This window comes from Pogona vitticeps, chromosome 1, assembly GCF_051106095.1.
Source record: "Pogona vitticeps strain Pit_001003342236 chromosome 1, PviZW2.1, whole genome shotgun sequence".
NCBI classification, from domain to species: domain Eukaryota; kingdom Metazoa; phylum Chordata; class Lepidosauria; order Squamata; family Agamidae; genus Pogona; species Pogona vitticeps.
The window spans coordinates 142,551,309-142,577,919 of NC_135783.1; the positions used below are offsets into that span (position 1 = coordinate 142,551,309).

General features: G+C 41.6%; 1 protein-coding gene across 1 annotated transcript in view; it reads right to left on the reverse strand.

Moving 5' to 3' along the window:
• APOB (apolipoprotein B) overlaps positions 1–26,611 on the reverse strand; it is a 59,024-nt gene that overhangs the window by 20,698 nt on the left and 11,715 nt on the right. The window contains 20 exon segments of the mRNA XM_020815630.3: positions 902–1,077; positions 3,126–3,336; positions 4,330–4,451; positions 4,841–5,023; positions 5,500–5,711; positions 7,536–7,703; positions 9,253–9,444; positions 10,460–10,636; positions 11,813–12,053; positions 13,307–13,518; positions 13,883–14,029; positions 14,122–14,236; positions 16,064–16,291; positions 18,312–18,534; positions 20,214–20,296; positions 20,414–20,538; positions 22,065–22,226; positions 22,411–22,564; positions 24,326–24,471; positions 24,811–24,926. Of these exon segments, the coding sequence (XP_020671289.3) occupies positions 902–1,077; positions 3,126–3,336; positions 4,330–4,451; positions 4,841–5,023; positions 5,500–5,711; positions 7,536–7,703; positions 9,253–9,444; positions 10,460–10,636; positions 11,813–12,053; positions 13,307–13,518; positions 13,883–14,029; positions 14,122–14,236; positions 16,064–16,291; positions 18,312–18,534; positions 20,214–20,296; positions 20,414–20,538; positions 22,065–22,226; positions 22,411–22,564; positions 24,326–24,471; positions 24,811–24,926 (3,393 nt within the window).

A 26,611-nucleotide genomic window follows, 5' to 3' on the forward strand; every position in this document is an offset into this window, starting at 1 on the left:
TAAACATATTAGTATTAGCTTCGACAAAGCCTGTTTGCTAAACTGGGGAAAAATCCCTCAAACAAATCCAAAAGAAGCAACAAGAATAAACACATACGTCCGAGACAAACATCTGATCTGACATGTTGAAGGAAGACTGGAATAGGCTGAGGGCAGGTAGACCAAAAATATATGATAGGAATATGGGAAGCGGGCTAACACCAGATCAGACTATTGATCCTTCAAACTCTGTTTTGTCTTCTATCAAGGTAGACTTGAGGCTTCAAATATCTAATTTCTACTAGAACCCCAAAGAGGAATCCAACAGAACCTGGTTCAGAAGGTATGCTATAGAAATGAAAGAATCGTGTGTCCAGGAATTAATTTCAGAGCATCTGAACTGAATGGAGCTCCTAGCTCTTCTGTGAAATCAAGAAAGGTCCACAGCTGGTTATCTCTAAATTCTCTTCAGGTAAATTATCCATAACACTTAGAATTAGAGGGAAACCATTTGGTTGCTGCTACGGTTGAGTAAGTCAGGGAGGTAAACCTTTAGTTATGGGGCTAGAGGTTGAGAATTTGATTCCCCACTCTGTCCCAGATTCTGTAGCCTTTGGCAAGCTACACAGTCCCAGAGCAGCCCAGAAGAAAGGTAATTGGAAACCACTTCTGAGTACTCTCTACCTGTAAACTCTGGAAAAAGTTGCCATAAATCAGAATCGACTTCCCGGCTTGTGATTATGATAATAGTTGAACAACAGCAAGTCATGCCAACCTAGTACAAATCTCTAAAACATCCACCCGGAAGGTAGACACTGAAAGGGTCCAGGATTAGAGTGTGATCGTCAGATCGGGATTGCTCAAAGCACCTTGGATGACATGTCTGCATAGGTCAATCTTTCATGTTCGGAAAAGAGCCTACCATATTTCAAGACAACTCTTTCTGAAACGGAAGAACCAAAAGCTGTGGCTGAAGAGTCAACATGAAACACAATCCCATCTGGTGACTTCTGAAGGGATACATCTGTTTTCGCCTGGGTTTCCAAGCGTGGAATAGAGATCGAAGCTTCCCCTGATGACTCTCTTCCAGGGCTGTATCTGGAAAACAGCAACCAAGAACACAAACATGACTGTACGTTCTCTATTTTCTTTACTTCATTTGGGCCTTTGCTTTCATAATAGGTGAAAAACGAGGTGATAAAAAAAAGTTCATTTTTATTTTCAGATCTACCAGAACACCTATAATTGCTGCATTCAATCATTTCTCTCGGTTTATTAACTAATTGTGCATTTAAATATTATAGTAGGCTTCAAACATTGAATTCAGGCATTTCAGATTCTACTGGAATGGTTTAACCTTGAAAATGGCTTCCTTTCTCTCTCCCCCTGTGTATTATGTGTTAAAGACGCTAGCCATCAATTTTGAAGAAACAAAAGACAAAGGAGGATTTCATGTAAATGGACTTCAAATTTCTTTGTGAAAGGTGTGAAATGTTTATCCCTTATAATGTCTTGATTTCTCCTCACAAGACTATGTTTATGTAACAATAGGAAATCAGGGCAGTTTTGAGAGAGAGGGGGAGCAACTGAGGATGAAAAGTACCCTTCTTTGGAGAGTTTGTTCAGAAATGTCTTTTGAAATTGGGCCAATATGTTGCACTTAGATTAAGGGCAACGGTGATAGAGGGGCAGTGACCCTCTCTCCAAGTTCAGCTTGTCTGTCTCGGCATCAACATCTTTGTATCCTCCCCTTCACCACGTGAATCATCTCCTTTAGCTGAGGATCACTAATGCAATGAACCAAGGAAGGAGGCATCGTAATCAGAAGTCGAAAAAGGATGCCAGAAGCCAAAACTGGAGAGTAGCAAATGGGGATGCTGGAATCAAATTTGATGTTTTGAGGGTCTTATTTTTTCCAGTGCCAAATGTATTTTATGACTCATCCTTATGATGGCAGAAGACTATAGCTAGGCAACTGGGATCATGTCATCAGCCTCATTTGTTCTGGTGGAATCAAAAGTATTCTATTCCCCCCCCATCCCAGTTCTTGGGATCCCTAGGGATCCATTTTGTCCTGAGGAAGCTTTTGAGAGCCATGAAGCAGGAGAAGGAACTCTTCACTGCTTTAAAATTGCTGTGGAAGCTCTCGAAGTCTTTAAGGGTCAAATTAGATGTGAATTGGATATCAAATCATAGCTTCTCTTCAAGTTTGTATGTTTTCTCTCTGATAATGGGATTTCCTCAGAGATGCCTGTCTCAACGATTAGACTTACAATATAAGCCTGTTTTTACTTTCCAAGGACCAAGGAGAAAATAAGGAACAGCTAAATGCAACATATGAGCTGAAGAAAAAGGCACGGCATGACAAACAGATGTTTCTCACCACTTCAGAGAGCAGTCCTTCTAAATATGAACTACCTGTCTTGCCTAGCCTGACCCAAAGACACCAGGAGGTTTCCTAAAGTAGTGAACTGTGGAACAAGGTCCCCAGTGGTTCAAGGACTTAATGGTCCCCTTCCCTCAGGATCCACCAATCACTTGGAGAGATACTGAGTTCTTCAACACTGGAGGCATTTAAGAGAAATGTAGACAGCCATCTGGCAGATATCTTTAATTTTTATTCCTGTGTTGAGCAGGGGGTTGGACTCGATGGCTTTATAGGCCCCATCTTTACTATCCTTCTGCAAGCAGGCAAAGACCTTTCTCTCAGCAAGTAGCTACCTGTGTGTGATTTGATAGAAAAGTAATGTTATGCATTACTGCTTTGACTGCATTTTTAGTACTACTTGTGTTTTCAATTTTTGTGTTTTCCATTTCTCATAGAGGCATTGGTGTTTTCCTTTAATTGTATACTTATTGTTCTTAGCTTTCATATTGCACTTTAATTATGTAAGGTGCCTTTTTGTTCTTAGCTTTAAATATTGTCTTTTGATGATGTTAACCACCGTTGTATACTCATTGTTTTCAGCTTTAAATATTGTCTTTCATTGTAAGCTGCCTTGGGTCATTTTCAAGGAGAAAGGTGGAGTAAAAACTATCTTAAACAAATGGAAAAAAGTAAATAAATTATTCTGTGCTTCCGTTGACAATCTCTACTTAATATTGAGATATATATCGCAAAAATCAATGTTTGCTTATAGCATTACCCTATGCGTCCTGTAAGAGTAACTTCAGGAACTTTCTTGTTGTTGATGTCTAAAATAAATGTGTATGTTTTCCTTTCCTGAGTCGAGGAATCAGTAATTCTGAAGTTGGTACCAACGTCAATGTTGAAACAAGGAACGTGGAGATCACTGGTAAAGATGTGCTTGCCTCGATTGTACCTGAAGATCAGTGTGGATTCAGATTGTTTTACACCTGAAAAATACAATAGCAAAGAATGGTTGATGGTCATACAGTATTAGTACAGATCAGCCTTCCTCAATCTAGCAGCTTTTAGACTATGTTGGACGAAACATGCTGCCCAGCACCTCTGGAGGCACCAGCACAGAATCTGCTGTGTATACAATAGCAAAACCTGGAACCCTTTGCTCAGGGAATAAAAAGAAACACAATAAAGTCCTTGCTTCTTTTGGATTTTGGCTCAACCTTGCAATCTCCCTTTGGGTTCAGACATGCATGCACATCACTGGTCTCCCTAAACTCAATGGCTAGCTGCCGAACATGGAAATCAACCCAATGAAAAAAGCACTAATCCAAAGCCAAAGCTCCATCTGTGGTGGCAAACCTATGGTGAGTGGTGCCTTTGTCAAGGTATCGGCATGCCTGCATGAATCTGGCTTTGTTACATGGCTACTCTGAGAGCCTTTGATAGAGAAGTGAGATAGGGTGTGATCACACAGGGAAATAGATGCCATTTTGCGCTGCTTGTGGAGTGGCCCAGGGCAAACTATTTCCTAGCGATCACATGGCCTACTCAAACTTGCATTCCAACCCAACCCTGATCTATGCCCAAGCTGATTCTCTTTGGTCCAGTTGTACGGCTGCTACTTTTTGGAGCCAGCCTGGAGTGATTCCCAACAGATGGAAGGGGAGCCTTAAGGAAGACCGCTTCCTGCAAAACAACCCTTTCTAGTGCGACTGGAAGTGTCCTCCCTTCCTCATTGTCTGAATCCCTTAGATTCTTTTTTGAGCTCTGCCATCAAGTCATTTCTTACATTTCTGGCTTACAGTGACCCCCAATAGGATTTTGAGGTATGTCTGGTGTTCAAGGAGTAGTTCATGATTGCCACTCCCAAGTGAATTTCTATAGCTGGGTGGAAATGTAAATCCTGGTCTCCTGAGTCCCAGACTGACACACCCCTGGCTCTCAAAACATCTACCAACACATATCATTGCACAGTCTCTTACCTTCAACCTGAGCAATGAACTTCATGGTGTCTACTAAGTCTTCCTTCTCTTTCTTCAATTCATAATTGGCACTTAGACTGTATTCCCTTACTTCTCCTGATGGCTGGAGTTCAATCTCATACCTAATGTCAAAGGGAATGACAACCTCTTATTGTCAATAATCAAGTACAGCCATAGTTCATTTGTAAAATGCACTTAACTGGAGTGACACAGATGTCACTGTCACGTGTGAGCACGTACACACAAACACAATCATAAAATACTTGTCACCAGGGAAGGGTGTATTCTGAGATTCCATCTTACAGATATATCGTACGATGCAAGGCAAACGATGCAAGAGTTTCTCTGAGGCTTCTGTCTAATCATCACATCTGTTGGGAGGTACCAGGGCCCAGGCAAAGAAAGAAGGTAAGGCTTCCATGTTGGCTGGCTTTGGATAAGGACGGATCATTCAGACTTTTGTCATAGCTGAGACTTAAAAAGAAGGAGAAAGCCACATAGGCCAACTTACCTGGTTTCTCCAGTGAGAGGATAATATGGGGCTGCCTCAATGGAACTAGCGTTGGAGTATTCTAGTTTGGTACAAAGGTTCACGCCAGTAAGGAAAGGCGTGCAAGATATTCGGGATTCTCTGTTTTCAATCAGTGGGGGAATCACTTCGGTCCGAGTGGAGGTGACCAAGTGCAAGACATTGCTGCAAAAGAGAGGAATATATTATGTTGTTTAGTCATTTAGTCATGTCCGACTCTTCGTGACCCCCATGGACCAGAGCACGCCAGGCCCTCCTGTCTTCAGAATATAGTATACTTTCCCTTAAACATATTATACTTTCCCTAAGACATCCCGAATCACAAATTCCCCAGACTCCTGATCCTAGGTTGGGGTGTTCTGAGGCTGATGGGGGAATGAAGCCTTGAACACCTGGGACAGTCCAGTTTGGGAAAGGCTGCATTGACGTAATAAGCAGTCCAAGCAACAGCAACAACAACACTGGACCATGGCCTTGATTTAATATGTAGCACTGCCCCTAGCTGGGAAAGGAGTGGTCGTCATTGTTTTAAAAAGCAGAGGATCATGACGTTCATCCTAGGATGAGAAAGAAAAGGCTTACTGGTAGACAATGAGAACGCTGGAGGTTGGACTGGGAGATTCCCTATTCCTAAATCATACCTGACACTGAAGATTTTGGTTGGAGTCTTGGGCGCAGGCATCGTCAGCTTCAGTTGTCCAGCTTTCAACCCAACGTGGGCTTCAAGTCCAGACTCATGGTAAATATTAGTATTCATCTGCACACCACTTCTAGCAAACTCAGGGATATTCACTCCTAGATGAGTGATGAACTCAACACCCACGGAGGGTTTAGCAATCAGTTCCATTTGCAACTGTGGGAGAGACACAAACACACAAACAGTTATTTCTCTTTTTTTCAGCCCGCTAGGCTGCAGCCAAGAAATCTGAAGCCGACTTGGAAGGGCAGCAACGGAGGAATTAGAAAAGAGTATCAAGGGTAAGGATGGGTCACTGGAGACCAAGACCAGGATCATCCACAGGCTCGTATTCCTGATCACTATGTATGGGTGTAAAAGCTGGATAGTGAAGAAGACTGACAGGAGGAAAAGATGAATCATTTGACATATGGTGCCGGAGGAGAGCTTTGCAGATATTCTGGACTGCCAGAAAGATCAACAAGTGGGTGCTGGAGCTCAAACTGTCTCTGGAGTAAAAAATGATGAAACTGAGGCTGTCCTACTTTAGGCACTTCATGAGAAGGCAGGGTTCTCTAGAAAAGAAAATAAGGCTGAGAAAATTTGAAGAAAGTGGGAAAAGAGGAAGACCAAATATGGGATGGATTGAGTCCATAAAGAAAGCCACAGGCTTGAGTTTACAAAAGCTGAACAAGATATTTTGGAGATCTCTCATTCATAAGGTTGCCATGAGTCGGAGGCAGCTTGGTGGCATATCACAACAACAAGGGTAACTATCTGAATGATTTGGTCTTTGTCACTGGCATGAATCCAAATGCAGTCATCATTGGGCCCATTGAAGCCAAAGGTGTGTAAATTGTTTTTAGTGGAAATTAAGTTCACTTTATTTCAATGGGTCTACTCAAAACGTGACTAAGCCTGGAACCAATCTGGTGCATTTTCTTCATTGGGGGGTGGGTACTGCATTGCCCTGCAGCTGTTGTTGGGCCACAGTTCCCATGAGTCCTTGCCGATGGAGTTAATGCTGAGCAAGACAGGAAGTAATATCCAGCAACGTCTGGAAAGTTATCAGTTGCCTCTGCCCTGACTGGTTCATGAGACAATGAAGGAGGCATGCCCTACCAGGTAGAAAGAAGACACCTGTGTCCCAGAGGTAGGTTTACAATCCTACATCAATACTCTTCTTGCCACTTCCATACATGAACTAAAAAAAACCACCAACTTCCAGAGTTGTGTGGCTCCAAAGTCTACCCGATCCCTTGGAAGCCTGCATCCACTCCTGTGCCATGCTCACCCCACCCAAAGTATCTTTCTTTTAAGAAAAGCAGTTTTTTATTGGAAAAAGCTCTCCCACACCCTCTCGTGGCCAAATTTAAAATTGTTTACAATTTGGGGTCGCAAAATGTAGCCAAATTGCATCCAGACCCAACATACTTGAGGGCAGGAGGGGACTTTTGGAGCTTTTTAAAATAGAAGTTACATTTTTTTGGAGGTGGGTTGGTCCAGGACCCACATTTGACCCCCTGAAGGCTGTGTGATGCCTGTGAACTGCGCTATGCTGGAATATAGAAAAAAATGGACATATCTCAAGCAATACTAGCAATTGCCTTTTTAAAAAAATTTCTTTGTGGGTCTACCTGGCACACACATCTGACATTTTATGCACAGCCTTTTCTTAAACTGTTCTTGCCAGCGTAGTGTTGGCAGAAGCTTAAACATTACTTCATTTCATTTTATTTCTAATCTTACCTTTCCTCCAGTAAACTCAAAGTGATATAAAGATCTCTTTTCTCCTCTACTTTCCCCTCACAACAGCCCTCTGAGGTAGGAGAGGTTGGATGAAAGAGTCACCTACTAAGTTTCATGGCTCGGTGAGACTGTCAGGACCTAGTACAATGATCTCTAGGCTATCACGCTGTTCTATTTCTTCTCCTTCCCCTGTGTTGCATCTTTACTTGTATAAGGAACTTTAAGATCAGGCTGAGGGAGCAAAGGACTCACATTTTTCTGTGAAGGATTCAGTCCAACCTTCGCTCCAGGAGTGGCTACTCCCAAGAAGGCAAACTGGAGCTGCAGTCCTGCACCAGTTGGGAGCTCAAATTCATTGTCCATGAAGATGTAGTGAGCAAACAGGTCATTCGCAAATCCCTTTGAGATGAGCTGGGCAACCTGTAGGCAAGTCAGAAATTTAATATATAGGTATTTGTAGCAGGCCACTCTCAAGCCTCTACCAATCCAGGCCCTATAAGAGTGCTCACTACCCCTCACCAAAAACTTGCTGCCACCAACCTATCCTTTAAATCAAAAGGACAAGGGTTTCTTTCAAACAAATAAAAGGTTTATTGATTATAAGAAATAAAAGGAGTAAATCACAGGTGTAAAACCAATTAGTCAATCACTGTTTCTCAGACACTAGCTCACACAGACTTTTCCCTCACTGACAGGCTCTTTCTCGCTCTATCAATCACTCTAATCACTCATCTCTCAAAACTCTGATCCCCTCTCTCACACATCATTCACACCTTATATAACCCAGCTCCTCCCACTTCTGCACCACCCTCCGTCCTCTCATTGGCTGAGGTTCCCCTGCCCAGCAGTGACGGACAGGTGAGAGCAGAGCTGAACGCCACAGTATTTATTTCCAAGGAAGCAAGAGTGGCATTTTGGAGCTTTTCAGCACCCCAGGATATTCATGCAAAGAGACAAATTGTTCAGAATTGTTACTTAATGCTGTCTTTATTATTGATTGATTAATTTGTTGTGTTTAAAAATATTTATATGCCGCCTTTCTCCTAAAGGATCCACTGATGAACATCAATCTCATTGATGTTAAAAAGAGGAAAATAAAAGTTGTTGGCTATCCATTTATTTATTTATTTATTAAATTAAAGAGTAGCACTGTTATGTTTAACATGATATTCAAGATCCACCTTGCTAGCAGTTTTTTAAAAAACACATCAGAGGGAAGTACATATTTATTTATTAGTTGCAGTTCAACTATGCTGTCTTTCTCCCCATTTTTGTGAAAAAGGTGAGGCTGAGAAAGAAAGAAAGAAAGAAAGAAAGAAAGAGTGAGTGAGTGAGTGAGTGAGTGAGTGGGAGGGAGGGAGGGAGGGAGGGAGGGAACTGAGGGAACAAATGAGTGGTTGAATGAGAATTTCATGGCTCATTGACCCTTGGGCTCCCAAGCCCAAATCTGTGCTTTTCACCATCACACTACACAGATAGTGGAAGGTCTGCAATTGTGATGCAGGGAGTGTGCCCAGGATGGTTCACTATAATGTGAAACACATTACAGCACAGCTTTTGTAGGTCCCGTTTAAGTTCCGTCTAAAACGTTGTACCAAACTACCCTCATACTTCCTACTAAATCTGTTCAAGGCTGCCACCTGACATTTGGAACCAAGAAGCTTATGTTTAAGAAGTAACCATCTCCAGTTCCAAGGTGCCTCTAATAAATAATGGTGGCTAGAATTACAATTTGTAAGAGCACTTTCTTTATTTTCTTCTTATTCAGAAATAACCAAGTAATTACCGTTTCAGTTACTTTTAAGAACACATCAGCCGTCTACAAGTGTCTGGCCTGTGGTGCACTTCCTAGCTAGTGAGGCCACCTACCTCCTGTAACTATAGGAATGACTAAAACCAACTGCAGTAACGCCACAAAAGGGGTGTGTGTGAAAATGCCCCTCTGCTTATCAACATGTTGAGAACCTACCTTCTCAGGGACAGTCTGAAGAGTTTTAAGGCTTCTGAGAATCAGATTTCCTAGAAGCTTCACATCGTTAAGTTTCAAGTAGCCAAGCTCTTCTTCGAAGATCTGAAGGTAGGCTCTGGCTTCAGGTGATTCTTTGGTGGTGAGTTCTTTGACCACTTTTTCAAAATTAAGCATGATTCCTTTCATTACATCCTAAAAATATATATATAAGGAAAAGGCCTGAACACCAGTAAAAGGTCACAGTTTCCATAGATAGGACCATTCCATTCTGAGACCCCAGTTCCCAGAAGTACTGTCATGGTTTCTGAACTCACAGAAAAAGGCTAGCAAGTCCATGCATACAGATGGGATCTCGGCTCAGAATAGTCCTCAATATGGTAAGATAATATGCCCAGAGTGATCTGGGATCACATTTTCTTAACCTGTTATGCTTTCATATTATGCCCAGCAACCCAAGCTAGGCATACACAGGTGATCTGCTTCTGACATTTCCCTTTCTGAGCCTAGACCGAAATGGCAGATCATCAACCTCACAGCAAAGATGCTCTTCGCTTTTGGAAATGGCTGCTCAGGTGGTGTGGGCATTTGCACTAAGGAGATCCTGTCTCTTAGCCTATGGGTGCTTATCCTCCTGCATGACTCCTTCTGTCTGTTCCTGTAAACACCCAGCCTCTCTGCAGGTTCCACAGCCCTCCATCGAAGTTATCGGCCAATTTTAAAAAACACTATGAGCTTTAATAACTATGACAATGGTTCGATCCTAGAGGATTAAGCAAGTAAAGTTTTCAACAAACTCAAGGCAAAGAGGGTTGTCTAAAATCTGCTGTGACACTATTTTTAAAGAGCTTCGGAGCAAGGCCAATCCAAAAGTTGGCAGCTTTCACCAGTACTAACGTGTCAGGTAAGTGGATAATGTTGATATCATCAATACTCCAATTCATATCTTTCCTCATATTATATTCCAAGATAGCTAGCTGAAGAATTGGTTTAGGTCTCTGGCTGTTGCAGGTTTGATTCTCCAGTGTGCCTCCCTGACATGGGCAGGACTTGAAGATCCATAGCATCCCTTCTAGCAATGCATTTCTAAGATTATGATTCTATGTTTATAATATGTTGTTCAGTTTGTAGAGCTTTGTAGTAAACATGTCCATAGGGGCTCTAATATCAACACCAGCAGTGCAATATCATCTGGTAAACCAGGGTATACCTGATCCTTCGGGCCATCCTTGGGGTATCCAAAATAATCAAAGAGGGCTTGGGAAATGTCGTCTGGTACTCGGCCATCAACCCAGTACAACGCTTTGGTGGCACTGTCAGGGAAAAATCCTTTCGGTCCAAACAAGGCTTCTATTGTTGGCTCAAAGTTCTTTCCATCCCAGCCAATCTGATGGGGCAAGGGGAGGGGAAGAAGAGGTGAGCAAAATCACTTTTCACATGAGCATCCCTGGAGGACAGAAAAAGGATCATTATACACATGGGCTACAAATGTCTAGCTATCTGGCATCTTTCGTAAAGGCTTGAACCAGTAAGGAAGGAACTAGTGGGTCACATCCGGGGCTATTTTTAACCTGAATTCTAAGGATATCTGTCTCTGTATCAACAAGGCAAACAATAAGGTCGTCCATACAACTGGGAAGCCTTGGAAAAAGAAAAACAAAGTATGTATGTCTAACATATATCCTGAAGCTTGCCCTCTATGTTGGCTTTCATTCATTTGTAACTGCAGCACATTGCAGAATGGCTACTCCTTTGCCTGGTGATCTCAAGAAGAGGCATTGGGGGGGGGAGAGAAGATTTGTTTGAAGTAAATCAAACTCTGCAGTTTTTCTTCTGCAGATTCTTCTTTGCAGAGCAGATTTTCCGTATTTAAATGGCAAGAGTTTGAACTTGTTCACTCTTTGCAGGTATTTTTTCAAATGAAAAGAGGCAATGTAGGTAGAAGTATTTTAAATCACGACTGATTGAGAGTGCACAGTCCTCTGCTTGGGAATAAATCCTGCTGAATGTCAGGGGGCTTCCATGAATAAATGCACTAATGCTGCCGCCCTCCTTCAGATCTATTGGGAGATTTCAGATGTAAAAGCAATTGTCAGAACTTGGAAATGTTAATTTCTTAGACTACAACTGGCTGAAGGTGCAGCCTTCCTGAGCTGGGGATTCTGGGACCTGTAGTGGAAAAAACAAAACACATTTCCAAGCTCTCTTAACTGCTCTCTGCTCTTATCATTGGTCACCACATTGAGGGGTCTTGCCTTCCAAGTTGAAGATGTTAGCAAGACAAGAACGGGTGTTGATCTATCAATGCTATTTCTACCCCTCCTTGATGGCTGAAATCTCTCCCTGTATCATGTTTGACGAGAGATATGTTATGAGCGTGCACTTGTCTCATAATTTTACTATTCTGTCTTTATTTTCTATGTTTTAATCCTTTCAGTGTTGCTCCAAGAAGGCATCACATAACCAGCATAGGGGTTGATATTGAAGTCAGTTTAAGCAAACAGAAAAAAAAGGGGAAATTAACAATATGAAATAAGTAGGAAGCTTCCAAAAGCTTTTGTACCTCAAACAGATCCAGAGGTCGGTGCCCAAGTGTCTGAAGCATCATTTTTAGCATGGATTCCTTTGGTAAATAGCTGCTTGAATCAAAGAGCAGATTTCCTTCCCAGCTTGCTGTAAATGGGTCAGGAAATCCAGGCACTAACATGGTCTTGTCTGTCTGGTAGTTTCGTGAAAACTTTTGGAAGTCTTTGGGTGCTGGAACTTGGGCTCCTTTAAGAGCTTCTTGAATTTTGCTTCTAAGTCTGGTGAAACAGAAACAGAGGGTCAACGTGTTTAAGAAAGAGTCCTGGACAATATTTAAGCTAGGTGTATCTTCTTATGGGTTTTTGGTATATAAACTGTGTTTAATATGATGCTCTTACAACCTTGCAAGGACATGTTTATTTAGTGGCTTAGTGGTGCATTGGCTTCACTCAGCAAAATCTGAAAGGACTAACTAGAAGCCTTGCGATTTCCTGCACGTTCTTAGTGGCATATTTTATTATATTTATTTATTTGCGGCACCGATATAACACTGTCCTCTGCCCCAGCATGCCTAAAACAACATCGGTTTCTAAAACTCAATATTCTAAAACCTCAGATTACGGCATTAACATACTTTTTCCGGATGGAAAGAGAAAGGAAAACAGATTAAAGGACACAAATGATAAACAGTGGGTCAAACCACTAAAATCACATACTTATCAAAATAAAAGTTAAAAAAAAAGTTCAGGCACCAAAATCACCACCAGGAAGGCATCAGGCAAACCTCTCAGGGAAGGCATTCTAAAACCAGGATGTTACCACTGAGAGATCCTCACCAAGTTATCCATCTTTTTCACTTCACTTCGTAGAGACACCTAGAGTACGGTCTCCAGTGAGGGTGTCAAGGGGTTGGGAACTTCATACAAAAAGAAACCTATTTAAGAATCAAACTACACTGTGGATAAATTTTCTGTGAGAATCTACAATGGCTAGCTGCCTGTTCACAAGCCAGTGTACCCGTCTGTATTGCTGTATGTTTATCCCTTTGATTCCAGTCTGATTCCTTCACTTCTAATTTAACAACCTCAGAAATCAATGCGACAGGGTAGAGGATTGTGGGACATGTTCTCATTGGTGTAGAAAGGGCACTTGCCAGGTCAGCTTTTGATGTGCACATGACCTCTATCCTTTTGATTATGTCATGGTGGGGAAGGTTTGACGCTCCCTAACCCATGGCAAGAACAGGCTGTTTGCTGTACCAGAAGCTGCCTGTTTCTGACTGAAGACACCATGGAAACTATGGATTTTTGCTTTAAAAATTGTTTCAGATATCCACTAATAACTACATGACATGGAGGTAGCATGGCTGGCTACCTCTGCTGAAACATCCTCTTCTGCTCAACTGTTAAAGGGGCAGGAGCCATGATCTGCCACTTCATGTGGCCAGTCTACGCACTAATGAAGCAATCTGGATTTCAAGAGGAGGTAAAAATATGAAGCTCTCCCAGCAGACTGGGGCAGCTGTACTTACTCTTCATTGTAAGGATCTTTCGTGTCTAAGACGTTGGCAATGTGGGAGGCCACAAAGCTTTTCACTTGGTCATTCTTGTCCTTCAGAAGAGATTTAACCACTTTGGAGATATCAGATGGGGAAGGGTGTCTCATCAGCATTAGATAAGCAGCCAGGCGCTTCTCGACTGGAGAGGAGGCATCTTGGAAAACCCTAACAAGAACTCCTTGGTCCTGTAGCAGCAGGAAGAAGAGGATGTTGAAGTAGAAAGATGACAGCAACACATCACTTGATAGCAAGTGGAGGAAACATCTGAGGTAGAATTCTTCCATTTCTGCATATGAACTCCTCCTTAACAACTAGGGATACTCTTTCCATTTCAGTCCCCACTGCAAATAATGTTCTAGGGGGCCAACATTCAGCATCAATATGACTCATTCCCTAGCTGTACCATAAATCAGAGTTGGTTTTGTTACTTCACCTAGTTCTCATTTGGACACAAAATGGGATTCATTTGATTACTCGTCTATACAGGAGTACATGTGGGGGGTGGGGAAGAAGCACATAATCATGGAGTCACAACTGGTTCTATTTTACCTCATCAGTAATTTCCATTTTTCTCAGTGCCTGAATAGCTGCTTTCTGGACTGCAGGTGATGCAACATTACTTCTTATGCATATTTTTAAATAATGTTTCACATTAGCACTGGTTTCTTCCATTGCTTTACCCATATTTCCAATAGCCTGTGGATCACATACGAAAGAGGAAAGTCAGTTTACCCAATGAACATAGGACTGGGAGCAAATAAAGGGCATTAAATAATAATAATAAATACCCTAAGAGTCAGGTAAGTGAGTTCCTCATCACCAGAGCATTCGTTGCCAATCAGTGATGTCATGTAATGTGCCACATCATTAATTTCTTTTGCCACAGGTCTAACAGCATAGAATCTGAAAAACAGGAAGATTATATCAAAGGCCTTCAAACGCTGTAAGGATCAAGCAGAATGAAGAGTAAACAACCAGCAGCTTTGCCAGCTGCATTCAGCTGGCAAGGCCATTTCACTGTCTCATTGCCTTGTGACTTTATTATTATTATTATTATTATTATTATTATTATTATTATTATTATTATTATTATTATTATTATTATTATTATTATTATTATTATTATTATTATTATTATTATTATTAAAGATGGGAGTAAGCAATAACCTGTCTTTAGGTTCACTGTGAAGGAGAAGGATCCCCAAAAACTGTATGGAGTAAAAATGTTTCTACTACTTTCATGTCTACATCTCGCTTGTGGGGTGGGGAAAAATACAATTGGGCTCCACTGTCTGTGCTCCAGGACTAGGTCACTGCTTGGTACTCCAGAGCTGTGATTTCATTACACAAATCATGCAGCAATAAAGGAATCACGCAGGCCATCTCCGACTCCTGTGTGTTTACTGCACATCCTAACAAATTGAAATTCTCCCTACCCAAAGTGGGGGGAGGGGAATGTCATCACCTACCTTGCACACCACAGAACTCCCCTTATCTAAGCACCTTTCTATTATCAGTCAGAAAAATGTGTGTTGAGATCAAGGTTTGCCTTAGTCATGAGTGCTTCGTATTCGCATCCATGCGAATGCGAAGTGTTGCACCACAGGTACCACAGTCCATTCTCGCCCACTGAGAACCAGCCCAGTCCACTCACTGGGCTCAATGTAGTGCGCACAAATTTATCAGCATTGTCATTGTGCCAGTCATGGAAGCAGACATGGCTGGTGCTTCCCCACCTTTCTTCACAGCCAAACACTCCAGTGAGGAGGCGGGAAAATGACTCTCCCCACTCTGATGCTGAGTGGTCGGCTGTGGGGAGAGGTGGGGAAGTGCAGATTGGTGTGACAACAGTGCTGATGGACATGTGCACCAAGTGGAGCCTATTGAGTGGACCAGAATGGTTCTGGGGAGCGGGAATGGACCACTGTAGCACATGCAGTGCTGCGCTTCATAGTTGTATCTCCTGGATATGAATACGAAGAGCCCATGTCTAATTTGCCTCCTTCTGGGCATTTTGGATAAAGTACATTCTGCAAGGTTGTTACTAACAATGCTGTCATTCAAATAAAGATATCAAATCTGTCTTAATTAATAAATTTATTCAGCACAAAATGCTAATTCTCTGGAGAGAAAACAGTTGAAAGACATGTCTGTTACACCTAGTACCGAATGACACTTTGGTAACATCTGGAAGAGACAGGGAGGGATCTCCTGCACCAAAAACAATTTCATTGAGTCATAGTTTTGAGAGACATAGTTTTCTTATCTATGCAGGTTAAAACTATATCTTGCCCAGGACACAGTTCTTTTTTCAACCCAAAAAGCAGTAGTTTGTTCACCATACCTACCACTGAGTGACACTTTGGAGGGGTGGGATTTTGGCAGGGTTTGTCATATTGGTGGGGAATGCCCCCAGTGTTAGTAAAAACAAAATATATTTAATGACAGAAGACACTCATTTTTCTACAGGATTAAACCATTCTGTGCAGGACAGCGCTCTGTTCCACATAAAATACTGAGCATGAAATATGCTGTTGTGCCAGAAACCCTGTACATCTATTCAGTTCCTGTCCGGGAATGCACAATTTATTTTCACGGAACCTTATGAGATTTCCAGCTGCACAGAAATTCACAAAGAAAGTGCTCTCTTTGAGAAGGAAAAAAAAAGAATGCCATTTATGAGTCGACATACATAGGATCCCACTGAAATTTCCTTCAAAGGACACATACCTGTTGACTGCATGGCTCAAGGCATAAAATGTAGCTCGGCTTTGGCGATACTGGGCCATGTTAAGGAGTTCATGTATTGTCCAGGCACGAGGAGACAGCAGCAGTCCTAAGCTGTAAGTGATGGTATCTACCAGAAGTGGATCCACGTTGCCAGTTCTCAGTATTTGCAGGAGAGCTCCAAAACATTCTGGAGTGCCACATTGCATCAGAGCCTGTACAGTGATGGAGCTAAAGCAAAAACCAACATGAAGACATACTTACGATGGCACTTGCATTATTTTGTCAATGCACGACACAGTCTGTAAACATTGGCGCACTTAATTCATTACTGATATTATTTGACAGGTTTGAGATAAACCTGGAGAAATTGTTAATCCACTTTTGTATAAAGCAGTCTTTGACTATAAGTAATTGTAAGGATCGATGCTAAGAAAATAAGTAAAGTAAGAATTTATGCAGCTGGGTTAATGCAAGAATTGTAACAGCTGAAAGATAAAACCTAGGATTGGCTAGCCTTAGGATAAAGCAAGCAGATTCAACACATACACTCTGTGGTGCTGTGGTCGTGGAAGGTGCTGTGTCGTTGTGGAGAATACTGGAGAAGGACTCTGGCTGCTGGGCTGAATTATATGGTATATGACTGCTGAATTGATTTACAAGGACTTTGACCTGATTTATGCCTGAACTCTGTTGGAACTGCTGTGTATGACTATGGGACTGGAAATAAGGACAAAGCTGTATGTGTATGTATATATTCTACAAACAAATTGAGTTAATACAACTTTTCTGCTATCAAGCCTGTCTTATTGCCTGGTGTCTTCATTTCTCTGGGAAATTCTACTGGTTAGTGCCACCTAGTGCCTCCTGACAATCCTGCAACTCTGTCATTATTACTGTTGGTGGTAGTGTTGTTGCTACTGTCACTCTACTCCTGTTCTTTGAATGTGAATTCTTTTATTAAACTGGCTGTTTGTATCACAGCACAGAAGACAGAAAATATCATTTTAAGATGATAAAACTATTGATGGTTGAATAGCATATTCAACAGTTCCTCAGATAACAAGGAAAAACAATTACTTGGCATCTATGAGATGCCACAATATTTAGGAATTCTGCAACTTATTTTTTGATTATAAAAATTTGTTTCATTAAAAAAAGGGGGGAGGTGGAGACAGGAAAATCTTATTGGATCTGCCTAGGCCAATTGTGCAACAGAGTAAATTATATATTCCTTAATATATTGATTAATAACTGCAATGAACAAACTCGGTGAAAAACAGATTGAACTCTGAAGATGTACAAAGGCAACATCTAACCTCATATAGAGCCTTTGAAAATTGTCCATTAAGATTTCTGAAGGTGGACAATTAAACCAAAACTTGTAAATCTTTCAAAAGACATCATTTCTTAATTAAATGCGCTTTTAAATTAAAAGAACAGTAGCAATGACTGCTTTGGTAAGCTTCCGTAAGTATAGCATTCTGGCTGCCACACCACCACTGGGAAGTTGGCATGCCAGGTTTCCCTTGATTCAGCCCATTTCCCAGAAAGTTAATGGAAGCACCCAGGGGGTTTCTCCCAATCAACAACCCTGTGAAGCAGACAAGGCTGGGAGATGATGCCAATTGCTACTTGGTTACTTGCTACAAGGCTACTTGGTGAGCTTCATGATCAAGCAGGGACTCTCATTCCCAATCTCTACAGCACTTTAGCTCTCTAAGTCTCCATTTTCTAATTTCTTAACAAAATGGGACTCAAAGAAGACCTCCTTGGGAAACTTCAAGAATCCATAAATTCAGGTTCCTTACATTCTGTAGACACTTGAAATCTTTGAACCCTTTAAAGGATCTATGCACATTATAGATACTATGCAAAGCTATACTTTGAAACCATTCCCAAAGAGGGAATATAGCCTGGATATAGCCAATCTCTAGAAATACAGTTTTCTTTCAGATGATTGGCCCATACCATCAAATCAAAGTGTGCTAAGCATATTATTTAATTTCACTCTGAGGAGATTTTTCTGATGGAAAGTAATCATTTTTTTTTTTGAAATGGTACAAATATATCTTTATTGCCTATGCCTTCCTGACCCAATGCATGCGACATTATCCTTTGTGTTGCAACACCACAGCAGCTGGTTTCCTGTGTGTGCTACAGGGAGCAGGACAGAACATGCCCTGTGCCATCTATTTGCTTTCCGTATGGTTTCTACTCTGTTTACTCATCCTCCTTGTTGATAAAGTACCTGGAAGTTTCCATCATCTTTGGCACAAGTGGGCCCAGGGTGCTGTTGTGTAAGCCTCTCAATCCAGCTACAAATTTGTAGAAAAGACTGGTCCTTTTATGGTTCTCCTGGGTGACTGAGAGTTTCTGTAGATCCTGGAGAACTTTCAGAACCGCATCACCATTCCTGGAGGATTTGGTCTCAACACCCTCCAAAGCCAGTCCTCGCTTCACCAGGCCATTGACTGTAAAGACAATGCAATTCTTTAGAATGACGCCCCTGTACCTTTTGGAAGGCTCACCTCTTTCCATATATCCTCGGAAACCCACCCCGTATGGAAGGTAACTGAATAACCAATGTCATCATTGGGTTATATCCGGTTGTGACTCTAGGCCTTGCTCTAAAGGTTCTGGCACATTTCGGATGTGGCTCAAGGACTAAAACTGCTGCGGATCCAGTAGGTCCTTACCATTTCTGCCCACCGTATTCCCAACATTCCTCTTTTCCTTGCTGTATAAGGATATCATTCTGACCTTGTGCAGTAAAGGGAAAACCCTTCTGTGTGCTTGGCACTGTCCAGGCAGGGATATAAATCTTCACTTTTGTTTTCACAAGCAAAAAAGAAAAAAAATAATAATCAAAGGTTTTCTCAAGGGTAGGTGAGTTAACTGCAGGAGTTTTTGTGCATTTACCCCAGCAAATATAAAAAAACCCTGTGTTTTGTACAAAAAAAGTAACCCTTGTATTCTACATGAAACATTACATTCCTTTATACAAACTTCAAGATTTGTATGCAATTTTTATTCAGTTACTTTCTAATTTTGATGGGGAAAAAACATTGGTCATGTAGCTGTTGATTTTTGGAGTGCAAGGGCAGAACATTTTATCTGTCTTCAGACAGAACATCCTATCTACAACCTAAGTGTGGATCCATCTTTGTCAGACTGGCAAGAAAATCTGTGACTATTGATTATATCCATAGGTCTAAGAAAGTGACTCTGAGCTGTTCCTAAGAGCTCCGAGAATGATTCACAATCGGCCAACAGTCCCAGAGACACATTTCTCAGACCGCATGATTGCAGTCTAAACTGTTGTCTGCATCCATATATGTTGTTAACACATCCTTCATTCCTGCTTAGAAACAGGTAAAATGCAGCAAACTCTACCCTCTGCAACAGCATCTGTCCTTCTTCCCCTTCCAAAAATGGTGTCCATGCTAAGTCCAGACAGCCAGTTAAAGGAAATATCTGTTCTTCTCTTTGTACACATGAATGGAATAAACTTTCTCACGGTCATGTGTTCACCTGGTGATGCAGACTGTTGACACTGATTGACAACAATGTGTCTCCAGGGGTTCAGGCGAGGGTCTATCCTTCCCCTACTTGGAGGTGCCATTGATTGAACATGAGACCTCTTGCTTGCAAAGCATGCACTTTGTCACATCCCAATACAAATAAGATCACATAATGTTCTTATGATAGCCAGCACAGTGTAGTGCATTGAGTGGCAGACTAGGACTAAGGAGATCTGGATTCAAATCCTGGTTTGGCCATGGAAACTCACTGGGGTGTGTATAGAAGAGGCAAAAGCACTCCTTAAATATCTCCCTTACCTTGAAAGTCCTGTTAGGGTTCTTATAAGTCAGTCCCAACTTGACCAAACACTACACACACATATAATAAATATTGGCTGAATTCCGGTTTCTTGGCGTAAGTTGCAAGTAGAGTAGACCCAGTTGAATGAATGGAACTGATAGGGGAGTTGGCTCACTAAAACTCCATTGAATCAATGGGCCTACTCCAGTAGAATTTACAACACCAAGCAACAGGATTTCAACCAATGTATAACACAATCTTGGGTTGTGTAATATATCTAGTTTCGTTTTATTGCACATCCGACCCATAGGAAGTAATAAAGCCTTACCATCCATGTCCCTGTTGTTGGTTTTCTGGGTTTCTTCAATTTTCAGAGTTTGTTTGACTGTGGCCATCATGCCATACGTATTCCTAGTTAGCAAGAGAAAAACCCAACAACATTGTTCTTATCCTTGTCCAAATCTGCAGGGTTAAACCAGTCATGGCCTTAATGCAGAAAGAGCAGAGGTACTGTAAAACGCAACTTACTTGTATGAGAAAGGCAGGAACAAGTGCTTCTCAATGCAGACTGCCTCAGATACTTGCTTTTTCTTTGTGTCGATGGAATACTGACAATCCTGGTTGCTGCTAATCAGGGTGGATAAGGGTGTGTTCTGTAAAGATCATTGTGCATGTGTTAATTTACTATTAGCTCTAGCAAAACAAGGCAGCCTATGTCCCTAGCCCTTGAAATAAGCTAAGAATGAAGAAACCTGTCAGTTTCACATATTAAAACAAACAAACTTCAGCTTTCCCCTCCATTCAAAATATGAGATTTTTAAAATCACATTTTCCAAATGTGAATTGAAATAATAATTCTCCCCATTTACATTGGCCAGGCTGAATAAGTAAAGCTTTTTTTTTCCAGCATGGGGAGCCCCATTTTGTATATACTTGTCATACAATTATCAAGGAGGACAACCCTCTTTCAGAAGTGGGGGGGAAAGAATGGCAACCCAAAGTGAACCTCACAAACATAATTGGCTACTCGTCTTTTAAGCATGAAACATTTAAACCCCTTAGCTTTTCCGTTCCAGTCAAAAACCTTGGTAATTTTTAATCTGAAATCTTATCCAATGCAAAAAATGTTCAAGAAGGGAGTCCCTTTAAAAATTAAAGTCCCTTTTAATTTTTATTGGACGGGGGAACAATTATCCTTGCCCACTCCTAAAATAGACATCCCAAAGGTGTTATTGTTTGGGGATGGCAGAAAAGGAGTGAAGCTCTTGATCCTTTTTCTAGAAGTCTGCCTCCTTTTCTAGTGGGCACGATGATGGCAATCTGCTGGGTTTTTATGCCAGGTTCCAGAGATGGGCAAAGTATGCCCTTCCTGAAACCCACTTGCATGCACGGAATTCTATGCGCTCACTTCCATGCAGTTCCTGCTTGCTAGGCGAGTGCTTTAATAGGAGACCACTTTGGCCATTGGTTAAGCTGCCCGGCTGTGCGAACCTGCCAAGTGGTAAGACTAACTTTACTACACTTCTATTCCCCTGTGTCAGGTGAGGACAACAGTGGCCTTCCAGGCATTTCTTGGCCTATCGCTTCCATCAGTCCTGTCCAGCATAGTTCAGAGTGAGTGACGATGGGAATTGCCATTCGAAAATATCTAGAGAGGTGCCCACTGCCTTCTTCCTGCCCTGCATTTCTGATCAAGTGAAATGTGCTTAAATTGGTTGCCATGAAACTACAGCTTACTAGTTTACCAGGCAGTTATATGCACATTATAATATGCTGACTCTCTGTTGGTGGCACTTTATACTTATCAGGTACCTCAGGTATGGGAGTAATCACAAAATGGCAGTTCACCTTGGCTCATGGTCCATGGAAGTCCACGGACCACAAACCACAAGTTTTTCTGAACAAACCATGAATCAGGTTGTTGGTTCATTCTTGGATTTTTTTTTCTTGTTTAAGGTTTGTTTGGTTTTTTTTTTAACACTTGCATATTGCATTGTGAATCTTCATTAGTTTTAACTAAGTTATGGTTTTACTACTCTAGAAAAAAGATTTGTCAGGGCACGTTGACAAAAAAGCACGCGGTTCAGGTTTTCTTGTGGTGATGATGGAATGTGTGTAGCCTGAGAAACAACCTGAAGTCTTCGGTCTAAGTGCCAGGGTCACGTTCCCAACTACTTACCAGTCCTTTGATGAGGGCAATGGGGCTGACATGATCCCTGATAGGGTTAAAGTTATCACAGGACTTCAGGTTCCGTTTGATCGCGATGCCTGCTGCGACGGCAGTGTTGCTTCTCCTGGTTTTTACTTCAACTTCACTCTCACATTTTCCATACACCGTATCCTAGAACAAGGAAAACATTAATCACTGGGTTTTGTTTCCAAAAATCAATTGGCATCTAGCTAAAAAAGGGATTCCCTAACTGATTGAAGGCTTGCTTTCCCATGAAGGCACTTCAGCTTTATGAACCAGAAAAGGTCCACAGAACACCAAGGGAAATAAGATCTTTGATAGCTACACCACCTACCATAGTGAGTGTCTGGACATCGACTTCTGTCTCCATCGGCACAAAAAGAGCAGAGATGATGCCTCTCTTGATGTTTAGGATGTGGGTCGGTTCACCATCTTCAGGATACAGCTCGACATTCTTACCATCCTGGATGCTGAACTTCAGCTCATACCTGGCCAAAATGAGCAAAAATCAAATTAACATAAGGAAGATAGACTTCAAAGATCTGAAATATATCTGCCTGCCACCATTCTTTCAACCCAACTTTGATTTTTTAAAAAAATTATATAATTATAAAAATTAAAAGAAATGTTAGCTTGTGCCCAAGCCTGTTATTTTTCTTTCCCAGTCACATCAGAGGGTTTCTCCATTACTGTGCTAAATGCCATGAATTTCTCACTCGCTGTATGAATGAGGAGAAAGCTTCTTCAACAATATAGTTATAGACAAAAAGAATAAGTGCTTAAGGATCTCTTTATAGCTTTTCCTAAGACAGTAAAAGTTTTAAAGGTTGAACATTCAGAGTTACAGATATTTCCATTACATAATATGGTACATTGCAAACTGGACTTCTTTCTTGTTAGGTTGAAACATTTCACTACTCATCCAAGTAGCTTCTTCGGTCTGAGGAGAGTTGGTTGGAGACCCCTGATATATCCTCCATGTTGGTTTCGCTTCCCCTTGGTCTAAATAGGCTCATTAGATGGACAAAGGGCAGTGGGTGAGGGATAATCCCACTTCTGCAGTCCTTCTCCACCCATTGTCATGGGTCGTTATACAGTCGTTAACAGTGTCTTTCTGGTGTGTGTGGTCCTAATATTTCTAGGAACAGATGAATCCCTGATCTCTCTCAAACCACCTATCTTCTTAGGGAGGCCATAGATGTGCATACAGAAAATCCCTCACTCAACAGGGGTGGAGGCCTTAGATACAATCTGTCTGCTATTTATCATGCTGCCCTTTCATCATAACTTGAAAAGACCTGAAGGGGACCAAGTGAGGGAAGGCTTCCCATACTCTGAGTCTGCCTCCATGCACCTCCCAGTGGGTCACTCACTTCATTACAGGGTCAAGGGAACAACCAGCCATTTTCAGAAATACTTTTCCAGACGTCACATACAGTTATCTACCACTTGCTCCTCTCCAGTTTCCCTTTCCAGCCATGCAGATAGCTTCCACTGAGGTCATGAATATAATGTGAAAAAAATTGAGTGACTGGATGAGGGATGGCCAGCTGCACTGCAACTAAGGAATATGGAAATCCCCCAGTTTTGTTTTTAATTGCATTTTCCTAAACCCCATAACCTTCTTGTCTAGTACTGATTGGATGGCAAATTTCCCCCTATTTCTCAGGAAAATTCATAGTACATTTTTACCTCTTCCTCAGTGCCTTCATGTATTGATATGTATTAATCTGAGCATTCCCGACACATTTTCCACCTTGATCAGAGTGTGTTTTTATACCATTTTCAAAGATGTGCACTTTTGGTCACACATGTTTTTCACATGAATACACTTACATCTACATGGTTTCTTTGCTGGATCTCATTGCAGATCTGAGCGAGGTATGGATTCTTTTCTTCACCATCGTATATTGCAAGTCACTTAACGGAGTGATGGAAAAGTTGTTGGACTGCAACTACCATAACTGGTCAGCCAGCATGGCTGTCCCAGAGAGGAGACTTTTCCCATCTCTGATCTAAGACTTTAACAACGTGCCCCAACCGGGAACTATGGATAAGCCCAATGGCTATTGCATGACTGGGGGTGAGGGGAGAGAAGGGGAAATCCTAAGGAGGAAACTAAGAGAGCCTTTGAATCTGTTCAAGATCTAATCTTTTTAAGATAAACAATTCATTCTCTAGTTATGCCTTGGGACAGCATGGCTTTGCATCTTTTCAGAAGATCTCATGAGAAGTTGGGTTTTGCTTACGTTGACATGGCAGTGGTAAATTCATCTGTGTTCCTTGCTTTCTTTAACAAAACCCTGCCCTCAGGATCAGTACCAGACACCTCACGCATGCTACAATGGCTTGTCCTTAGAATAAAATTGCATAGCTGTGGGACTTCCAGTTCGACCTGCAATAAGAAAAAAAAAAGAGAGAGAGAGGTGGAATATGTTCTTAGTTAATGCCTTACTGGTGAAGTCAGACAAGAAACGAAACGAAATTTTAATTCTTAGAAGCGGATCTAGTAACTACGGTACAGTGATGAAGACGTAATATTCCCAATCACAATAAATGGGGAGGAGAATGAGACAATAGCCTTATTCTCCTTCTGGGAGGGGCAGAGCCAATACTTGCAAGGATATCCCCATTTTGGCATTCAAAAAAAGAGAGAATCATTTGAAAGTCTGAGAAAGAGGATGGTGATGTTTCAGTTTTATTTGAAAGAGGGATACTCCCCCTTCTTCCTTACCTTGCAGTTAATTTGGGAGCCACTCCGTGAATCTGCTGTTCCTGCTACCCCATTTGTGGTTTCTGCTTCATAGCTGTAAACATATTTCCTGAGGTGCTTAAATCTAGTAGCATCTTCTACAAGGCACAAGGAAGGCAAAACATTGGTATGGAATAATGTCCTCATAACCACTGGTGTGGATTTAAGTAATGGCAGTATCAGAAGGAAACTTGGCACAATATAATTCCAATACCGTATGAATCGTACTGCATTCTGCTTCTTCTGATACAGTGGTTCCCAATCGTGTGTCCCCTGATGTTCTTGGACTAAAACTCCCAGAAGCCTTCATCACTGGCTGTGCTGGCCAGGATTTCTGGGAACTGTAGTCCAAGAACATATGGGGACCCAAGGTTGGGAACACTATTCCAATGTAATGACCATGCACCTTAGATGTAATAATTTTTGTGTTATATTTACATGTCATTTTATATATGTATTTGGAAGCCGCCTAGAGTGGTCGTAAGACCAGATAGGCGGGATATAAATAAAATAAATAAATAAATAGCTCTTACACCTAGCAAGGTAATAAAAGGGGTTCACCACCACCACTTAGCCCAGACCTGGGCAAAGTGGGCCCAAGGGCCACATACAGCCCGCGAGCCGCTCCTGTCCGGCCCGCGGACAGTTTTGAACATCAAAACCACTTACAGCTTTTTATCTAAAGTTGATCAGTTGCTTATCTTTAACATACCGCAAAAAACTTCTTTAGTATTTGTGAAAATTAACAAGTTTAAAATAAAAACAATTATAACATCACTGTTTCATTTTATTTTTAAGTAAAGTTCGTTTATGAGGGACGTGGTGGCGCTGCAGGCTAAACCGCAGAAGCCTGTGCTGCAGGGTCAGAAGATCTGGCAGTCGTAAGATCGAATCCACGCAACGGAATGAGCACCCGTCGCTTGTCCCAGCTCCCGCCAACCTAGCAGTTCGAAAGCATGCAAATGCGAGTAGATAAATAGGGACCACCTCGGTGGGAAGGTAAACAGCGTTCTGTGTCTAAATCACACTGGCCATGTGACCACGGAAAGACTGTCTTCGGACAAAACGCTGGCTCTATGGCTTGAAAAGCGGGATGAGCGCCGCCCCCTAGAGTCGGACACGACTGGACAAAAATTGTCAAGGGGAACCTTTACCTTTAAAGTTCGTTTGGCCCCCAAACACAGTTCAAATTTTTCATGTGCCCCCCCATAGAAATTAATTGCCCAGCCTCATCATCTCATAGCTCTGCCTGTTACTGATAACTACTCCACTACATCTGATTAAACATAGTATTTAACCACCTGAAAATCAAGTTTTTTGTAAAGATACATACACAAAATAAGGAAGACAAGACTGGGAAATTTTGCAAATTGTGAGGTGTTTTGAGATGGGCTGAATTAAGTGAGTAAAGCATGACAGTCAGCAGATGGTGCTAAAGTTCTGTCTTTAGGAAAACAGAGCTTATCAGGGGACAGAGAGCAAAACACCAACTCACTGGATACTTTGACCCTCAAGATGAACATCTTGTATCCAGCCAAGCCATGAGAGGCAAACAAGCTACTTAACAGAGATTATTCAAAAACACATCCTGGTCTTTGTCTCTTGTTATTTTAATACATCATCCTAAAAGTACTTTATTTTCAAGCCAGTTTTATATCTATATTTCTGAAGGTTCATACTAATCTAAAGGACAGCCATTTCAGTCTGCTAAAGCTAAAACAGCAAAGGATCTTGGCACCTTAAAGTTCATTGTGTTAGAGAGGGCAGAAATAGACATTAGAGG